Source organism: Hibiscus syriacus, unplaced genomic scaffold, assembly GCF_006381635.1.
Source record: "Hibiscus syriacus cultivar Baekdansim isolate YM2019G1 unplaced genomic scaffold, ASM638163v2 tig00111390_pilon, whole genome shotgun sequence".
In the NCBI taxonomy this organism is placed as follows: Eukaryota; Viridiplantae; Streptophyta; class Magnoliopsida; order Malvales; family Malvaceae; genus Hibiscus; species Hibiscus syriacus.
This window is the reverse complement of record NW_024063077.1, coordinates 397429-418563: the sequence shown is the minus strand read 5'-3', so window position 1 is coordinate 418563 and position 21135 is coordinate 397429. Positions and strand designations below refer to the sequence as shown.

Genomic DNA, 21135 nt, shown 5'->3' with positions numbered 1-21135 from the left:
CTTTGGTCCCTTGTTTACTTGGTCAAATAAATAAGTTGTTAGGTTCTTGGCCAATAATCTTGACAGGGTTCTTGTAAATTCATCTTGGCCTGCAGCCTTTCATGATTCTTATGTTGAGTTTCAAGCACCAGGCACTTAGGATCATTGCCAAGCTATTGTATGGTTTAGTAAAGAGAGCCTGGTTCATAGGACAAAACCTTTTAAAATTTTCAATTTCTAGGTTGCTCGGCCTGATTTCCTTAGTACTGTTGAAAGTTCTTGGAAGGAACATGTTTTGAGTTGTAACCCTATGCACTTTTTATTTCTTAAATTGAAAAGATTAAAAGGGTGTCTAAAGGCTTTGAATAACTCTCACTTTGAGGATATCTATTCTCGGGTGAAGTTAAATAAGGAGCGGTTGGAGAAGCAACAACTTTTGAATCTGTTTGGAAGTGTTTTAGGTGATGTTATTCAAGAGAAGGCCTTATTTGATGAGCTCTGCGAGCTTGAGAAGGCAGAGACTATGTTTTATAGGAAGAAAGCGAAAGTCAGGTGGCTGCAAGAGGGGGATCAGTCTACTAAATTCTTTCATTCAGCTTTTGTGGGCAGGCCTAAGAAGAACACTATCATGGCTCTACAAGATGAGTAGGGGACTAAATTGGATTCTTTTGAAGCTATGTCTTTTGAAGTTTGCAATTTTTTTCATCAAACATATTAGGGCTGTAATTTTTTGATGGGTCTGTTGTTGAGGATGACTTCATTTTTGCGGTAAAACATTTCTTTGACACTTCCCTAATGCATCCTACCTTCAATTCAACTATTGTTCCTTCGATGCCCAAGTCAATTAATTCGAGCATAGCTATGGATTTCTATCCCATCTCTTGTTGCTTAGTGGTCTATAAAACTGTTACAAGGATATTGGTTGATAGATTAGCTGCTTTCTTTCCTAGTATGGAATCTCTAAACCAGACTGCCTTTGTGAAGGGTCGTTGCATTATGGACAATACTCTGCTGGCTCAGGAGGTGGTTAAGGGTTATGCCAGTAAGACTCTTTCCTTTAGGGTTGCTCTTAAAATTGATTTTCAAAAGTCATTTGACTTGTTAGGTTGTGATTTCATTCTACGTTCTAGAAGCTGACTGTCAAGGGTTTTTTGGGGTTGGGTTAAAGCTTGTTTAACCTCTCCTCGGTTCTCCATGTCACTTAATGACAGTCTTGTTGGGTACTTTAAGGGTACTACAGGCATTAAGCAAGGGGATCCTCTTTCCCCTTACCTATTTGTTCTCATTATGAATGTGCTCTCTAAGGTCTTGGACATGGCTGCAGCTAAGGGGTTATTCCACTTCCACTCTAATTGCAAGAAGATGGGGCTCACACATTTGTGTTTTACGGACAATTTGTTGATCTTTTGCAAGGGCTTCTTGGACTCGGACGTTTGGGTTCAATGTATTTTGGAAGAGTTCTATTTGATGTCGGGTTTAAAGTTAAATGCGACTAAAAGTGAACTATTTTCTTCTGGGGTCCCTGCATGTCAACTGGAAGCTATTAAAAATATTAATGGTTTTAAGCTTGGTCGGCTTCCTATCAGGTACTTGGGTGTTCCCCTTATGACCCACAAACTTATTGAGAAGGCTGTTAGCCCTTGTTGGAGAAAATTATGGCTAAACTAGGGCAATGGTTTAGTAGGCTGTTAAGCTATGTAGGGAGGCTTCAGCTCATAAAGTATGTGTTGATGAGCATTGCAAATTTTGGGTGTAGGGAGCTCATTCTTCCCATGTCAGTGAAAAAGATGATTAGCCAACAATGTATGAGGTTCTTTTGGAAGGGTCAAGATTCAAGTGTTGTTGGTGCTAAGGTTGGCTGGCAACAAGTGTGTTCTTTGAAATCTGAAGGTGCATTGAGCTTTAAAGAATTCATTGTTGGAACAAAGATTGGTTTATGCAGCTCATAAGGAACTTGCTTGCAGGTGAAGGCTTCCTTTGAGTGGCTTGGGTGCATTCATATGTTCTTAAGGGAACTGATTTCTGGCTTGCTGACTGTAAGATAAACGCCAGCTGGAGCTTAAGGAAGCTATTCAAACTAAGGGTAGAGGCTGCTCGTATCTTTACTTCTGTTTCGAGCCTCCAGCAGGTGAAGGCTACTTTGGATTTGGGGTGAGATTAGGGGAAAGACTCCTCGTGTCCATTGGAAAAAACTAATTTGATTTTTGATGCATATTCCTAAGCTTTTTATTATTGCATGGATGGCTATTCTTGACAAGTTTAGTAAGAGAGATGGGCTGTTGAGGATGAATATTGTGGCCGACCCGCACTGTATGAAATGTGCTTCTGCATTAGAATCGATGGATCAACTATTTCTTTTTACTTTGGGGTAGGATTCTGTGCTTGTGTGGTTTGAGGATGACTGTTACGGGGGCTTGTGATTATTTGAAGGGGAAGTCTTTGCTGGTTTTTATTTTGAAAATTGCTTGGAGTGCTAACATATAGTGTTTGGGAGGAGAGGAATTTTTTATAGTTTACGGGGAAAACTCACAACTACTGAGGGGGTGTTTGGTTCAAGGATTGTGGGATTCCCATGGGATGGGAATCCCACATTCCCATGTTTGGTTGGTCAGGAATCTCATTCCCGGTAATGTTTTATTACCAATAGTAGATTGTTTGGGGTATATTACCGGGAATGTCATTACCTCCCTTCCCTTAGGTATTATAACATTACCGGCGTTTTGGACTAAAATGCCCTTAATTTTTTTTTTTCAAAAATATCCTTCTGTCATTGAATAATAAAAATTCTACGAAGGTTAAATTACAAATTTATCCTTAAATTATTTTGGATTTACAAAAAAAAATCTATAGTTAAAATTTTATATGAAGTTCAGGGATTAAAATTTTTTTTACCCTTTCATTAAACCTTTTTTATATTTTTAATTTTGTAAAACAATTATATAAATATTATGAATTTAATTTTTTTAAAGAAAATATATAAATATTTTACAATTTGTAATATTATACAAATATATAATAAGGACAATTTGGTCAAATATACATTTCAATAATCTTTTATTCCTTTAACCAAACACGGTAATCTTACATTCATGCTAAACCAACAAAACACAAAATACAACATTCCCAGTAATCATATTCCCTGGTAATCTTTTATTCCCACTGGTAATCTTACATTCCATGAACCAAACGCACCCTGATGAAATTGTTGATATTATAAAGAATATAGTTAATATTAAAGCTAGGAAGAAGAGTATAGACTGCTTAGATCATGTAAATATCAGACTTAGAACGGGGTTGCCTAACTTTTCTGGGTTAACCCTCGTACTTTGTAATTCTGCGGTAGTTCTTTCTGCTTACTTGGATAATGGAAATAAATTTATCCAAAAAAAAGGATTTATAATTAGATAACATGCAAAATTAAAAGAAATAAAAATCGAATTCGTTAGCAAGATTAACACACTTGAAACTTAGCCTAGATCCATCAGAGTCAAAAGCTGAACACATAAATTAAGAAAACAGAAAGAAAAGGACAATGTCAACCTTATACACATAACATACAAAATATACTAAGGAAAAGAAAAATTAAAAATGGTAGCTTCGAGACGCATACCTCTACTCTCTACTCAAACATTCGTTAATTCGAGATACATGAATTGGTTCAAGTGGTAAGTAATTTGATATCGGTAAAGCAAGGTCTCGAGTTCGAGTCATTGTATATGCAGAAAATCCCTGTTAGGAGACTTACCCACTAAAGCCTGGTGTGCGACGCGGATCGATCCGGATTAGTCAAGACGAAATCTTCAAACTGAGAGGGCAAAAAAAATTCTAATGAAAACCTAATATATATATATATATATATGGAAATCCAAACAAAAGTATAAAAGACATTGCTTTGTTGTCTCAATATGAAATCTCAAAATTACTAATTGGAGCCTAAGATTAATCCCATGTGTTGCTTTTAATGAGAATTATAGATATAGATTTTAATGAATTATATTAATTTAGGTAATTATTTTACGTGATGTACCTATTTTAAAATCAGATTGAGAATGGACAAAGGCCATTTGTAGCATAAGTGTTAATTCCCAAGCAAATTAGACATTAAACAAGAAGTAGAAGACTCTCATCTACTAAAGCTAGATGTGTGATTCGGATAAGTTTAGATTAATCAGGGCAAAATCCTGTAAACTAAAAGCAAAACAAAAAAGGAAAAACAAGTAGGAGACCCCAGCCGGATTGTTTATAATCAAGTCACCACTGTTCATAGCAGCAATCTAGTCCACTGCTGCTAGTGATGACGGTAACTGATAGGCAACCGGTGGGAGAAAAATAAATAAAAAAGAGGTGTAGGTTTTGACAAGGCATTGATATAGTTTCTGGCATTGAATTAAAGCAATTGAATGAAAACAACAATATTCAACTACCATTAAATAATCACAGCTGCCTGTCGAGAGATTATGATGGGTGTCTTAATGAACCGATGCTTGCGTTCATTCATTGATTTAAATCATCAATGTAGTTCAATGTCTTGAAAGGGGGTGTTGTAGTAAAGAATGTGGTTGAGTCGCTGAAGGTATTGGCTAAGTGATCATTTCTTGTGTTAATATAAAGATTGTCCGATTGTTTCCAAGGTCAAATTCATTGTCATCATTTTGTAAAATTTATTAAGGGCAAATTTCATCATTGAACTTTACTTCCTCTCTTATTTTACTCACTAAATTTTAAAATTTTTCAATTTCCTCACTGAATTTAATATATTGAGTTTTTCTGGTCACTCTGCTAATAAATAGTTAACGACGTTAAAACAATAAAATTTTCACCAAGAAAAAGTCATTTTGCATCTATATAACAGTCCATTTATAACGGCGTTAGTGAGAAAACGACCAAGTGACCAAAAAAACCCAATGTATAAGTTCAACAAAAAAATTGAAAAGATTTAAAGTACAATGAGTGAAATAGAATATAGAGTAAAGTTCAATTACAAAATTTGTAATTTACTCTTATTTTAATTGCATCTTTTTAAGAACTTGTCATTTTTAAAATTAGTTACATCAAATATCCCCCAATTTTTAGGATTTAATTATATTTTAAAATTAGAGTTAATTATATTATATGTCCTCTAATTATAATCTTCATTTAAAATTGATCCTTAAACTTTTAAATATTATAATTTCATTCCCAAACTATAATTCTCATTCTAAACTAGTCCTTAAACTTTTGAAAATTATAATTTTATCCCTAAACTATGACCCTCTTTCTAAATTGGTCCTCGAACTTTTGAATATTCCACTTTCATCCATAAATTCATCAAAATATATAATTAATTTCAACCATAGTTTAACTTAAATTTTTTTCAAACATATAATAATATAACTTGTTCTAATGTTTTTGGGATGTGATTAGTATAGTTTGGGATGTAATTGGAATGTTCAGAAGTTTAAGGACTAATTTTGAATTAGAGTCATATTTTGGGGATAAAATTGGAACATTTAAAAGTTTAGGGACTAATTTAAAATGAGAGTCATACTTTGAGGATATATGATGAAATTAACTCTTTAAAATATTGTTAGTTTTAAGGTTAAATAACTTATTCCCATATTTCTATTTTAATTCCATTCTTAAACTCGTTGAGTGATCTTAGTAGTTAAAAGAAAATATCGTTCTCCCTTATAATCACATCAGATTATTCAAAAAACAAAATATTCTGTCCTTGAAAATGTGATGCTTCAGTAACTAAATGCTTGAATTTGGAATATATGAACTGGATTTGAAAATAAGTTGGCTGAATCTCTAATTGATCTTGTATTTGTTGGGAGTTTTGAACTTCCCTAATTCGGCGGAATGGAACGAAGATTATACAAGTTGATAAACTTGCAATTCTCCTTTGCAAATGACCAAAGCTTGCCTTACAATGAACTTGGTCTTAGCCTATTTCAATAGGTTCGTGTTCAAATTTAGCACCTGCAACTCGTACCCTATTTCCACACTTTGACTTTTAATTTCACTTTTGTTTCATTAATCAAATTCAGAAAATAGAAGCAAACTCTCATTAGAAACCATCATCTGATTCACTAGAAGTAGTAGTAGACATCTCCGAGGGCATGAATTGTGTACGGAAATTGATTAATTTAAGGGGATTCCTCCTAGGGGGTGTTGGTGGTGGTGATGATCCTGCACTGTGTGTTCCATTCGTAAGCTGCAGTTTTCTTGTAATGTCTGCACGAACTCGATCAACCATGTCCAGAAAATCTTTAACAATAACGAAGAGTTGAAGCGGACTGGCTCCTCTGGCTTTGGATGCTCCCGCTTGGTAATAATCTGTTGTCTTCTTCACGAGTTCCATGACCCTTGTTTGTTCCTCTCGAACTACCTTCAGCTCATCTTCACATTCCTCTAAGAACCCTTTAAGTTCCATTACAAAACCAGTTCCCTCACTGTTGCCGCATTGTGCTAGAAGTTGTTTGCTTTCTGCAACACGGCTTGTCAGGTTGGAGCACAGATTGATGAAACTCTCGTATTCTATGGTAGCTGCTGTCTTTACATTGGAAAATTCAGACCCTAAGGTTGCTAATGCTGGTAAACCAAGCATCAAATATTCTCGGTCTTTCTCTTCTGGCATCAGGTTAACTGAATTCACATCACCATTAGTGTAGAAAGTCCTGTTGATAGTATGTCGCCGACCCTCGGACCGAGCAACTTGTTCGACGACGAAGTGAAGAAGCGTCGTCTTTCTGTCGGTGCTTTTGACATCAGAGAGTTTTTGAAGGGCACTAAGGTTGAAACCCAGTGCATTTCCTCTTGCTGTTCCGGCATTCATTCTGTTACCGGCTTTCAGGATAGCCTCCAGGAGTTTCAAGAAGAGTCCCCGGTTTCTTAGCTCCTTGCAGGCCGACTCAAGTGTTTGCAGGGATTCCTTGAGGTTCAACAACTCCGAATCATAATTTGATCTGAAAAGCATCACTTTGATACGTATAAACGCTGAAGGAACAGCTTTCAGGACACCATGAAAGAATGATTCCGCGTCTGGAAGTCTCATAGGGTTGCCATTGAAATGGATGATTTTAGCTTCTTCCTCTCGGGTCGGAGCAATCTTGGTTAGTTTCTCGAGGACCTCAGCACTGAGTCCCTGGCCTTCGCTGAGTGCACCGATGATTTCCGTCTTAGATATCCCGAGAGATCTCAACACTATTGCACTGTTCTGTGACTTGCGGGGATCAAGAATGAATGTCTGAGCCGTCGTGGTGTTACCGGAACAACTTGAAGTTGACGATAGGTTATTACTATCGGGCGATTTGCGATTGGCAGTAGTGTATCCGAACAAAGTTTCTATTAGTTCATCATCAAATCTGAAGATAGAATAACAACCAGTAAGAAGGCAAAGAAACACAAAGCATGTATGTGTTTTAAAGACACGACATGATTACCTTAGAGATCCATCTTTGATCTGATCCCAAACCATGGAATGGTCAGAATCAGCTATAACCTTATCCCAGTGCAGAGGTCTCAACTTCAAGCCAACCCCTCTCCAGTTTTCAGGCGACGTGCTTGGCCAATCCCTGTTGTTTGCTGTACCTCTTGACGTTGTTGGGGGTTTTAGTACTGGAAAAGAGATGCCTGCTGCTGGAGGTGGGGGTGGCGCTGCAGAATTTGTTCTGGCCTCGTTTAGTGGTGTAGGTTGTGTTATTGATGGAGGGGGAGGAGGAGGAGGAGGGTTCGCTGTTGTTTGCTTCATTGAAACCATTGCCGCCGATGGTTCCGGTGGTCGTGTTGTTGAAACTGGAGGAAAAATCACATCAGATGGTGGCTGATTGAGGAACTCAAAATCCTCTCGAGATTTTGATTTTTTTGATCTCCCAATCGCAGTATCTATCCTCTTCTCTCCTTCATCTTCTTCATAGCTAGGATTGAACATCACCTTCGGGAACTCATTCTTCAGTCGTAGATCATCAAGTTTCTTCATACCAAGGCCATCTCTGCCGTTTTCTTCAACTACCAATCCTTTCACTTTTTCACCATACTTGATGAACTCATCGGGGATCACCACGGCTTCTCGACGAAAGCTTGATTCATACTTTCCTCTCCGCCACAATCTCCATCTTCCAATCTTTCTGAAAAAGAAGAAGAAGAAGAAGACAATCAAAGCAATAACAAGAGTAGTTGCAACAGTTGCAACAATGGCTTTCACAACTTTCTCTTTCGAAGATACAGATACATGAGCGTGCGGCATTTCCATGGGAGGCGATGAAGGTTCAGATAATGCCATAACATAAGAGGAGGAAAACAAGAAGAATACTAGAGTACATGGAAAACGCCATGGCTGAACCATGATAACCTGAGGGAAAACTATGGATCAAGATGCTAAAGTAGAAGAAAAGTGATCTGTTTTATTTATTTATTTTTATTTTTTTTGCAATGTGATGTGAGTAATTCCAGTCCTGCAAATTGGTAGTCTTTTGCTGACAGTTTCAATGAAGGTAGTTGCTTGCTGGTCGATTTGTTTTCTCTCTAGATTGTCTTCCTTTTAATGCTACATTGCCACTCTTTCTCAAATTTGCATTTATTTGTATTTTTTATTAGTTGTCAAAATATAAATATAATAAAAAGTATTAAAATATCCAATTAATGTAAACATTATATTTTAAGGGTAAAGTACACAAATGGTCCCTTGACTATAGGATATTGCTTTGTTGAGTCATATGACTATTAAAAGTTACAAATGGTCACCCGACTATAGGGAGTTACTTTGTTGAGTCTCTTGACTATTAAAAGTTACAAAATGGTCACTCGACTATTCATTATGTTTCAAACTCGTCATTTTTGTTAAAAAAAACTAATGACAGTCTGAGCTGGATGTTAACATGTTGACTGAGATATGATAAAATCTGATTTCATGATATCAAACGACTATCATATCTCAGTTAGCATGTTAACGTTCAACTTAGACGACCGTTAATATTTTAACGAAAAAGGACGAATTTGGAACATAATGAATAGTCGAGTGACCATTTTTTAACTTTTAATTGTCAAGGGACTCAACAAAGAAATTTCCTATAGTTAGAGATCATTTTATAACTTTTAATAGTTGGAGACTCAATAAAACAATATTCTATAATTGGGGGACCATTTGTGTAATTTACCCTATTTTAACTAAAGAATCAATTAGCTTTATTAAATAAATAGGAAGCAAATACAACAAAATTACAATCGCAAAAAAATCTATAAAAATTAAAGTAGATTTAAGATTGTTCAAAACTTGATGTAACTTGAAAAAAATATTTTTGTATTTCAAGAAAATCAAATTTTGAGTTTGAGTTGAGTTTGAACTAAAAAAGTTCAAGTAGCTGAAAAATAAAAAATTAAAACGGTATCGTTCTAGTCTTTAGCCAAGTAATTTGGTTATTTTGCGATTTGGTTCTTGTTGTTTTTATTTCTTCAACTCCATTTTAAGTTTATTTTTGACCAAATTTGAACCACATGCATCTAAATCATAGTAGAATACATATGTATCTCCAATTAAAATTTTTGAGGTTTTTTTAATTTAGTCCCTCAACTTAATATGGTTTCCTCATATCTTCAATTCATCATTTGTTTTAACTTCATTTTTTTACTAAGTTTGAACCGCATGATCCTCTACTACTATAGAATACTTATGAAACTATAAATCCTATTTTTAAAAATAGTTTTTCATTTTTTTAATTTAATCCTTCAATTTTGTATTTTGTTCAATTTGATCGTTCAATTGTAATTTTATGCAAATTCTTTCTTTCATCAATACCTTGATTCCTCTATAATATTGTCAATACTTTATCCTCAAAATATATTCTTTAAAAAATAACATTATAAATATGATTTAAAATTTTAGATGGTATTTGATTTATTAAATAGTATTACAAATTTTATATGCACGTGTAAAAAATAATATGAAGAAATATATATGTGTAGACATTAATTTTAGTCCAGCCCAAGGCTCAAATTACAAACAAAGGACCAAAACATGTAGACCCAAAATAGGATCCAGGTCAAACCTAGATCAAGTCTCAACTAACTTGGTCAACCTCCTTCAACTACTCATTTTTGCTTCTCAACTACGTCCTCAAGATTCTCCACTATGTCGAGATTGCTAGAGGATCTTGATCTCTATTTGTAGGCTTTAAACTGATAAGAAAGCAAAATTGTAGCGGGTTGCCACAAAGCTACAAGGAAAGATGTAGTGAGCTACATGAATTTTTTTTAAAAGAAGAGAGAAAATAACTGCAACAAAAGGGCAAGGAAAAAAAGAACTGAAGAGGGAAAGCCATGGAATCTCGACCATGGCTCGATAAGAGCAGCAACTACTTATCGCACCCGACACTGCTACAAAGTAGACATTATTACCTACAAGTCCCCACCAACACCTAACCCACCTAAGCCTGCCGCCCTCGAGGAGCCTTACCACAACACCAGATATCTCATTGCCCTAGCAACAAACTACTATGCCCCCACAACTCGAAGGCCTAATCGAATATTCCATCCACCCGATTGCTCACCACAATAGCCATACCATACCCTCCCTTCAATAACAAGCCCCTCACCAACGTATTATTCACCCCTTATGATCAAGCCACATGCCTTATCCCAACATCATCCACTGCCTACTTGATTAACCCAAGACTACAATCTTATATTTTCCAACACACATCAGAGTACATTATCCAAAAACGGAGGAATATCAAACCCCACGATGCATGAAAATCCTCTATGAGAGAACTCCTACGACCAATGGCAAGTCCCTACATTAAAAAAAGAGAAGTAAGACACTTTGAAAAGTTAAAGGCAAAAAGAAGAAAAAAGCTTACCTTCCGACTTTAGGTTTTTCTCTATAATCGGAGGCTCATTTCATCATTCCAAATGGTAACAAGAAACATCATATTTAAAAATGAGCCTTATTCGACGATAGAAACATAGATCGAAAGTAAAGAAGAAATCTTAGATAGAATATAGTGTGAGTGATCAATGACTTGTGTTCAATCTAGATACAAAAGACAAAATGATTTAGTACATAAAAGTTAATTACACAAAATTTACGTCGAACCATGACTTCTTGTAACTTAAGTAGCAACGATGCATTGCTAGAAGCCAATAATTGTTTGTAATATTAGAATTGTTCTAGATATTACCGCTAACATTATATGAACATGTAAGGGTCAAATCCTATGGTTGAAACGGACATCATTAATTGGATTACATGTGTCCAAACTCGTTTTGCACAAAAAGATATTTAAATTAAATTAATATATGTATTTGATATGTATAATATTTTAACTAAAACAAAATTATCATAATTATTGTAATTATAAATTATCGTTTATATATATATTTAAAAGAGAGACAATTATTGTATTTATAAACTCTTTTAATATATATATATATAGGGATGGCAACTCAACCCGAATCCGACGGGTTCCGATCCGACCCGATCCGATCGGGTCGGATTTTTTTTAAAAAATTTCGGGGTTCGGGTCGGGTCGGGTCGGGTTTAGGGTAAAAAATCCGACCCGACCCGACCCGAAAAATATATATAATTTTATCTTATATATTTAGGAATAATTACAATAATATCCCTCCATATATAATTTTTTTTCAATTAAGTCACTGTTTTCATTGAATTAAATTTTTTTTTTATTTCGGGTCGGGTCGGGTTTCTAAGTCATATATTCGGGTTGGGTCGGGTCGGGTGAAACATTAATTTTGTCGGGTCGGGTCGGGTCACGGGTGGAGAACCCTTTCTTCTCGGGTCGGGTCGGGTGGCCCAAAAACCCGACCCGACCCGACCCATTGCCATCCCTATATATATATAATAAAAAAATCTAATCATATTTGAAATAAGTTTTTATATTTAAAGGGAAATAATATTTGTAATTATAAAACTCCTTTAAACTATAATATTTACTTTAAAATAACATATATCTGATAGTCTTAATGGAGTTGAAATAGGCTTTTAAAAGCCATATAAAGGCATAAGATCTAGCAGTCAAATGATATTTGGTGTGTTAAATTCTCTAACAGTTAGAGAATTAAAATTGTTTGCTTCAATTGGGAAGGCTATGTAGAGGTCGAGATGTTATCATAATGGCTTGGAAATTGGAATAAAAATCGTGTGAATGGAATCAAATCCACAAGAAAACTCTGTAGCTGTAGATCGAGGTTTTCAAGATTTTAATATGTAATTTTTCATCATTTTCACCCTGATTTGTTCCTCATACAAATATCTTTAAATGAGATTGCCAGATTAATTTTTTTTCCGTTGTGCCAATAGGTGTACCGACTGTAACACCCCCAACCCGTATCCGACCCAAATCCAAGTCCGAGGTGTCACATTGACATTTTTAAAACGCTTTTCTTTACCAATTCACAAAAATCTTAAATTCATCATTTAAGAAAAATAAATACTTTACACTAATTAAGATCAATTAGTTTTACAAAACAGGTCAGAGCATATTCAACTCAATTCTAATAGTACATGCCAACTATATTCAAAAGGACAAATACATATTAATCATTATTTTTCTAATCTGAACTTCGTAAGGAAGATGCTAACCTGTCTTGCTCCTCCTAGCTCATCTTCTCGCTATCCAACCTACGTGTGAAACATTCACACGCTAAGTCTATGACTTAGTGAGGCGTAAAAACATATAATTACTAACAATGCATGCATAATCTATACTATCATGTCATATAAAAATCATACATTCTGTCATGCAACAACTATTCATCTGCACACACATCATCATTCACATTCTTATCCTTATCATATATTATTATAAGTAATCCATTTTAACAATTGATCTTGTATCTATTATGTCAGTTTATCATATAACACGCATATCTATTCTCAATGAAGCACACATAGCATCATATAATTCTTATAACATGTTTCATAGCACAAAACATGTAAATCATATGTAATATATTTGTTGTTATCCTTTTATTAGCCCATGTACACATGTGAGAACTGTAGATATGTGAGTCTATAGAGGTTGTGCACATATGTTGTCACCACAACTCATATAAATGCACCGAATTGCCAAGTAGAATTGCACCGAAGTGTCGCATAGAAATGCACCGAAGTGCCATATAAGATGTCCATAAGAACCACATAGAAAATTCCTTAGGAATCATATACATATTCCAAGGACCAAGTATGTGTCTCAAAGGACCTCATAGATGTTCCAAAGGATACATATATGTCCCGAAGGATCGCGTAGACCCTCAACTCTTGGCATGTCAACTATACCCCTAGCTCTCATGACACATAACATGGGAATTATCTTTATATCCTTTCACATATTCACATAAACATATAATTCACTTTCACATTTCACGTAGCTTATGTCACATAACTTGGATCACATATACAAATAGTCGCTTAGATCACTTTACATAATTTATATCAATTTTCATGTCATTTCACATTTCTTGTCACATTTCTTATATTGTTTATTCTTATGTCTTCTCATAGACATATATTCAAATGTTCAGGTAGTCCACCATTTCATATATCCTCGTATAACTCATTTCATATATATCTTTATAATTTTATCCTAGTATAAATCATATAACATTCCTTTAACTCAAAGTCATCTATATATATATACATATATCATTTTACCTATACTTGTATTCCCATGATTTATATTCTTCTTCTCATAATCACATATATCCTGTTTAATAGCATATATCATATACATATCTAATAACTTATCTCATCTCCTATAGCTTATGATTCACTCTCTAATATTCATCTATGTCATACTTATAAACACATATCACTTCTATTATTTCATTTATATATTAATTCAATCTATTTACTTAGTTCAATTTCATATAACCTATATGTTATAATTTTATTTAAGCACAAGAATATTTTCCTTATAGCTTATCTTATATGTTCATATCATCATTTATGCTCAAGTCTCCTTATTGATATATATTATTCTCATATCCTTAGTTAGGTCAATCTTATTTAACTTATCTCACTTCTCATTTAATCTTACAATTCTATTATACTAATTCACATAAATGATCACACAACTATGTACTTATCCAACTCAAGTTCTTATTATTTATATAACCTTACATTTGCTTACCTAGCTTATATTAATTCTCACGAATTCACTTTTATCATATTATCATATTGTTATCTTATTTATCTCATAAATATGTATTCACATGCCTTAAAATCGTATAACTTATACTATTCATACATAATCACATAGTTCAATGTCACGTGATTTGTATCATTCTTACATAACATGTATTCACCATAATCATATAATATACACAATATCATACATCACATATACTTATATCAAACACATGCATATAATCATGAATTCATGCATTCTAATATAGGAAATAGACTTGTCGCAAGTCTTATTTCCATTAAACATCATAAACTAACTTGTATGTACTCACCTTGGCCTTGCTTGTTTTGATTCAATCCTAATTCTTTGATTATTCCAGAACGGGATTATGTTATATAACTACATAATAATACATGGATCCATATCAGTATTCTAATTGATATACTCTAATCTTTCATTTCTTAAACTAAGAGAAAGGCTACTTTCATTTCTTATTTAAGGTAGGTATCAGTACACTCTATAGTGTATCTGTACATCCCTTAATGTGTGTATCGATACACTACCTATGTATCGATACACAAATTACATTCGAAATTTTTCATTGCAAGTGGGGTATTGATACACTTCCTATGTATCAGTAGACTTTGAATATTTTCCTGAATTTTACCCTTGATGTATCGGTACATGTTGAATGTGTACCGATACACCCAGCCTAGAATTCACATTTTAAGCACAAAAATTACTTCATTACAACTCAAATGCTTCATATTTCATCCAATTTTATATTCTTAACTTACATACATATGTTAAAATTCATTAATACTCATCTATCCCATCTCTAACCTCAAAATCCTATCCTCTACATGGAATTCAATAATCATACCAATTTTTCCACTTATTCTAAATTCAATTCAATCACTTCTAACTTCTTAATTAAACCCTTGAAAACTCAAATTCAACTTCAAAATCCATTTATTCCTTCCATTTCAATAATTCACTTAAAACTCATTTTACTAAATCTCTTATAACTTGTTCATCCTTGAGTTTTAATCCACCTTAGATCTTCCTTTAAGCTTTCTTATCACTCAAGAATCAAAACCAACTTAAACATGAAAGAAAACCTTAACTTAAGACTAACATACCATATGTAATACCCCACGTTGGAGAGGAAGAAGAAGACTAAAGAATGCTCTGGATCTCTAACTATTTCTTCCCCCTTTTCCACGTGATAATATCCTTTATAAAAGAAAGAAAAAATCATTCCTTTAAAATGACCACTTTACCCTTATATCATTCAATATTTACTAAACCATCATTCACAAAATATTCTCAATTAAGTCCTTGAACTTTTTAATTTTTTAAAATCATACCTCAAATTTTTAAAATTTTCATTTTAGTCACTAGCCCAGATTTTGGGATATTATAAATATCTTAATGGTATCAGAGCTAATGTTTAGCCGATTCTAGACTTAAACTGAAGGTAAAAGAGTTTTAAAAATGTGTACATACCAACATAGAGTGAAAAATTTCTGACCTGATAATGTAAGGAGCATGATGTCTTGCTAATAGAGTAAGATTAGTAGGGGATAGTTATGAGAATGGTCGAAGTAAATCGAGAGGAGATAAACCTTATGGTGGTAGTAATTCACCTGCCATGACTAGGCAGGATGAAGAACGGACACCTCAGGAAGTGCCTCGCAAGAGCAAAGATTGATTTCAGAAAGTTGAAATCATATAAGAATAGTGATAAAAAATCTTCACTATTTTGAATCAGAAAAGTGATATGAAGTAGTTTTGTTATTACGAGGATAAGGTAGAATATGACGAACAAGTGTCACCATAAGAGCATTAAAGAATTTTCACTGTTTTGAAGTGGAGAAGTTAGATGAAGTAGTTTAGTTTTTATGAGGATGAGTGAAAGTATAGTAAACAGATGTTATCATGAGAATGATAAAAGATTTGGTGATGTGGTTATGAGTTTCGAAGAGTTTGATAATAAACATCTCGGTGATAAGTTTATCAGATATATAAAGCTAGAGCTTTTGAGCTTGAAACAAAGGAATCATATTGTGTATGGATAAGATTGCAATTTAATAAGTTGAGTAAATATTTGTTAAGCTGGTTTAAATGAAAAGATGTATGCAAGTAGTTGGTGGAGTATTTGCACTCAGATTAAGAGAATACTAATGGTGTTGAAATCGTTCCTTTTTCAAGAAGTAGTTATTTGTGCTAAAGTTCTAGAGAGAGCTCAGAATGATTAAGAGAACTGAGACTTATAAAGATTAATACTATCAAAGAGTGGAAGAAATTTTAAGTTTCAAATACAATCATGGTTGAAATTAGTAGTATTTCATGTTAAAAGATCAAATTTGATGGAAGTCGGAAACACTTGAGCAGTAGAATCTGATACTGGAAGGTAAAGTAAAGAGTTAAGAATGAATATGAAGTTAAGGGGTGGATTGGATTAAAAGTTCTGTTAGAAAACATGTAAAGTGAAGTAGAAGTAATTTAAAATAGATAAAGTGATATAGAGATTGTTTCATAAGAGTTTACAAATGGATACATCGGTGATCAGTTTATAAGACAAAGGAAGTGGGAATGTTTGAGTTGATAAAGTAAGAAAACAATTTAATAAGTTAAGTAAATTATTGTTGAGTTAAGTCTGAATGGAAGAATGTATATGAATGGCTCAATGAAAGTTACGCTCGAGGTTGGAAGTACTAATTTTAACTAGTAAAATTATATAATCGTAAGTGCGTTCGAGTTAAAGGATTAGAAAATGATGTCAGGTCAAGCTAATAAAGTATGGTGTGGATTTGGATATGGTTGGTTATGTATCTTGATCATGTAAATGTTATGTAGTGAAAGAGATAATGATTTGTATGTTTGAAGGAAGTTAAGGATTGACAGAAAAGCTATGATGATAAAAAAGGGATATGTGTATTGTGATTCGAATAAGGATTTCATAAATAATAAGATTCGTGCAAGTAGTGTTGACTATCAAAATTATGAGAATACGATAAAGATGGGCGATCATGGATAATTATAATTGATATGAAAAGAGTATATGAGTATAAAAGAAATGTTAGACTATCCTTTCTGCAGATTAGATCAGAAAAGAAATGATTAGTGTGTATTTTGTTTAATGTATATAGATGGCATGTAATTAAGATATTTGAATAGTATACACTCTAATATGTTTTGTAAATCCATTATTTTAATAAAATTGAAATTCTTCATTCTTTTGTAAAAATAATGTTTTGAAAAGTCAATGTGACACCTCGGATTTGTATCGGGGTCGAGTATGGGTTGGGGGTGTTACACCGACGATCCTACAAAGTGCATATTTTTAAAAAATATGGAACCATTATACGAGTTATATCAAACCTATCTTAATTTTAGATATGATAATAAGTCTTTCGAGTCATATATATAAGATCATTGGGCCATTATTAAAACCCCTTTGAGCTTGATGTAGAATGAAAAAGATAACAATACAAGAAAAAGAAATTTTGAAGACTTGAAATGAAGGGAATTGTAATAAAATAAAGATTAGAAAATGCAAAGTCATGAAAGCATGATAAATTATCCCTTTGAGTAATGAATTGTTAAGCTAAGTATTTTAATCTATCGGTAAGACCTTTGAGCATGATGTTTAACAGATAAAATTGTTAAGACCTTTAGACCATCTATAAGACCGCATGATGGTAACCAAGGATTCAAAAAACGACTGTGTAACGGTATAACAACCGTTATATCGTGGTATCGGCGTCCCCCGTTACCGATATCATCTGAAATTACGGTGTGAAATGAAATTACACCGATAACGGCCACAATTTAACGGGTAACGATCGATCGCGGCTATAACAGACCGTTTTTCCCGTTTAATCCCCAGTGAGTAGCTGAGTCAAGCACTTGTTAGGTTTTAATGAGTCTTTTTTGTCTTCCTCAAAAAGAGCTTCTAACCAGGTGGCTTGTGCTGAGCGGAAACGGGCAAGTCCAACTCGACTCCCTTTACCACCACTACCACCGCTGGAGTTGATACTTCTGGCAGGCGTCGGTTTCATCTTCTTCTCTGTTCAGTTCAAGGGAGTTAGCTTCGTGAACCTACGAACAGAAATAACTTTCCTCTTTTGTTCCCTTTTTTCTATTTGGATATGCCCTAAACATAATAAAACTCTCCTCATGTTCAAATACACCTATTTTTTTTATTATTTTATTCACTTAATTAATAATTTTACTTGAAAATTTCAAAGAGGTGGGTCCAATTTTGCATGTTCACATACCAAAATTAATAATTTTCCTGATCCGACAACTCTAAGCCTAACCTAAAGCGCTTGCATGCCAGCACAAATGATACAAGCTGAAAGATTCGAATTTGATTTATGCTAACTTATACTTGCTAGGTAAGTCTGTTCTATCAGAAAATGAAACATGCTGGCCATAAATTGCAACCTCATCATTTTCATTAATAAAAGTATATAAGTGTTATAAAATACTCTAAAAATCATTAAAAGTGATTTTTTATAATTATAATTATAATTACTATATTTTAGAATAAGTTGTGTGAATTTAAAAAATTCACGTCTGCGATACCCGCAATGATTGAGATAGCATCCGTTACGTCCGCGACCGCAATAAACGCAATGCGACTGAAAACGCAGTCGCGACCGTAATTTGAATCTTGATGGTAACGATTATGGACCATCAATAAATCTTTCAAGAATGATTCTAAGATCTTCGGGCCATTAGTAAGGCCTTCAGGCATGATGTTTAAAAGATAAATATGTTAAGACCTTTCGGCCATCTATAAGACCTTTGAGCATAATGTCAAAACCTTCGTTCCAATTCTATATTGTAAAAACATCTATCAAAGTTATTCCTAAATAAAAAAAATCCAAAAATACCTCAAGAAAAATTTCCACCATATCAGAAAATATTACCATCATACAACATTAAAAAGTTATTAGGGCCAGAGTTTCAATAGCAGAATGAAAACGATATAGTGGCCGCTATTTTGCAGTAGCATCTTCGTCCGAAACTGATATTGATGAATTTAGCGGTGGATAGCGGATTTACGTCAATGGCAGTCCATCGTGCCCGTAATTTAATGGGTAATGGCGTATAGCACAGGTAACGGGACAATATTAGTATTACCCTACCGTTATTGCAAAATAAAAACAAAAAGGAATTATATAAGTCAAAATTTTCACCTAAAAACACAAGGAATATATTTCCCTGCAGTCTACCCAGCAAAAACTAATTGTAAAGAAAAAAATTAAGAAACAAAGAAATTTGGAAAAAAAGTACTGTAGTAGTTCAAAACAAAGAGTCAAAGACCAATTCAAAATCAATTTAAATGGTATTGAATTGAATCAGCAACAAACAAATTTCAAACAAGCATTATAAAAAAAACTCTTTAAACTCTAAAATTAAAAAAATAGCATCTCATGACTCCAAATGTAAAGATTAACTCACCAAAGATCAAATCGGGAAGGGGACGAGCTGACAAAACAAAGCGTCTGTTTTGGGTGGAAAGCTTGTGTTCGTTTAGCTTCGCCGCCGGTGAAGAAGTTAAGCAGTAACAGACTTCCATTTGAGAAGGTAAAAATTAAGATAACCAAAGGTTTTGGATTAATTGTCTAGAAAAAAAGTACCTAGATCTAGGTTTAAAAGAGAAAAGGTGATATTTTTTGTGTTCATCGTCGCCAACATTACATAAGGCGGCCAGAATTTTCTAAGAGATGAAAAGTTGAGACTTGGGAGAGAATTTTTCTAGATTTTTCTTAAAAAATTAAAGGGTATTAAGGTTTATGTTTTGGGCCATCCCACTCTCACCCCAATTCCCCTTTTTTAATTTTTTTAAATAAATTCTGAAATGTTTTAAAGGATATGTTAATTAAAATTTTAGTCGTCTCTATCACCTTTTAATTTTTTATTTAATTATTAATTTAGAGGGTAATTTTTATTAAATTTATTCATAATTTTAGTAATCTAAATATTTGCAATTTAAATTTTACACTTTTATTTTAATTCTATTTGATTTAGTCATTTTGTGTTCTTTAAATTTATTTAAATTCCATTCAATCTTCATTTTCGTATTTCATTACATTTTTACTATCATGTTAAATTATTGTAATTAAATAATAATTCAAGTTTAAAAATAAATTATATTTTTCTTTAACTTTATGTATATACGGATTTCAGTTTTTTTGTTTAAAATTGAAGCATGCCACCTAGGGATGGGCATGGGTCGGGTTTCTGCCAACCCAGCCCGACCAGAAATTTTACATCTTTCACCTGGCCCGACGTGACCCAAAAAATATTACCCTCCACCCGACCCGAACCCGACTCGATTTTTTGAGATAAAATTCTAACCCGATTATATAAGGTAAAATTATATATTTTCTTGATCGGGTCGGATGGATTCGAGTATTTTTCACCCTAAACCCGAATCCGACCCGACACCCAAACCTGAAATTAAAAAAAACAACTAAATCAGGTCGGGTCGAAACCCAACGGATTCGGGTCCCATGCCCATCCTTAATGCCACCAAGTACTAAAAAGTTGGCGAATAAAGGATTAGAAGCAGCATCAATTAGAGATATAAGTTGACACTTTAGAGATCCAGTTTCGAATTCAAAAGGACATATTGTATGTAAACTTTGTGGAAAAGTTAAGAAAGGAGGAATAACAAGGTTTAAAGAGCACATTGCTCATAAAACCGGTGAAGTTACACCATGCCCTAATGTCACTGGCATGTGATACTTTATAATTATTTTTTAACACATATACTTTATAATTGTTTTTAAATGTTAAAAATCAATATTATATATAATTAATAATGTGAATTATATTTATTTGATTACATGTATCATTAGAGAAAGCATTATGAAATTACTTAAAGAAGCCAAGGAAAATAAAATGTACAAAAAAGGAGAACAAATGAATTCTTATCACAATTAAGGGAATATGAGGATGAATTCATCGATGATGTTTCTACTATGAGACTTGTACCACTCGAGAAAGTATT

The 21135-nt window shown here is 33.5% G+C and overlaps 2 protein-coding genes across 2 annotated transcripts; one reads left to right on the top strand and one right to left on the bottom strand.

Moving 5' to 3' along the window:
- Positions 1–840: 840 nt before the first annotated feature.
- LOC120160095 lies at positions 841–2134 on the top strand. The gene is made up of 4 exons (XM_039170539.1): positions 841–1021; positions 1148–1565; positions 1736–1832; positions 1991–2134. The coding sequence occupies exons 1-4, from the start codon at positions 841–843 to the stop codon at positions 2132–2134; spliced, it is 840 nt and encodes a 279-aa protein (XP_039026470.1).
- A 3616-nt stretch (positions 2135–5750) lies between these two features.
- LOC120160101 (formin-like protein 4) lies at positions 5751–8340 on the bottom strand. Its single transcript, XM_039170544.1, has 2 exons — positions 7404–8340; positions 5751–7325 (listed from the first exon to the last, which is right to left on the bottom strand). Exons 1-2 carry the CDS (start codon positions 8303–8305, stop codon positions 6029–6031), a joined length of 2199 nt encoding a protein of 732 aa, XP_039026475.1. The 5' UTR covers positions 8306–8340; the 3' UTR covers positions 5751–6028.
- Between the last annotated feature and the right edge of the window lie 12795 nt (positions 8341–21135).

Coding starts and splice junctions, on each gene's coding strand:
- LOC120160101 (XM_039170544.1), bottom strand. CDS start 8,305: ATGGTTCAGCCATGGCGTTTTCCATGTACTCTAGTATTCTTCTTGTTT. Junction 7,326..7,403: donor ATCAAAGATGGATCTCTAAG/GTAATCATGTCG, acceptor TTCTATCTTCAG/ATTTGATGATGAACTAATAG.
- LOC120160095 (XM_039170539.1), top strand. CDS start 841: ATGGATTTCTATCCCATCTCTTGTTGCTTAGTGGTCTATAAAACTGTT. Junction 1,022..1,147: donor GGTGGTTAAGGGTTATGCCA/GTAAGACTCTTT, acceptor GTTGGGTTAAAG/CTTGTTTAACCTCTCCTCGG. Junction 1,833..1,990: donor CAAGTGTTGTTGGTGCTAAG/GTTGGCTGGCAA, acceptor TATGTTCTTAAG/GGAACTGATTTCTGGCTTGC.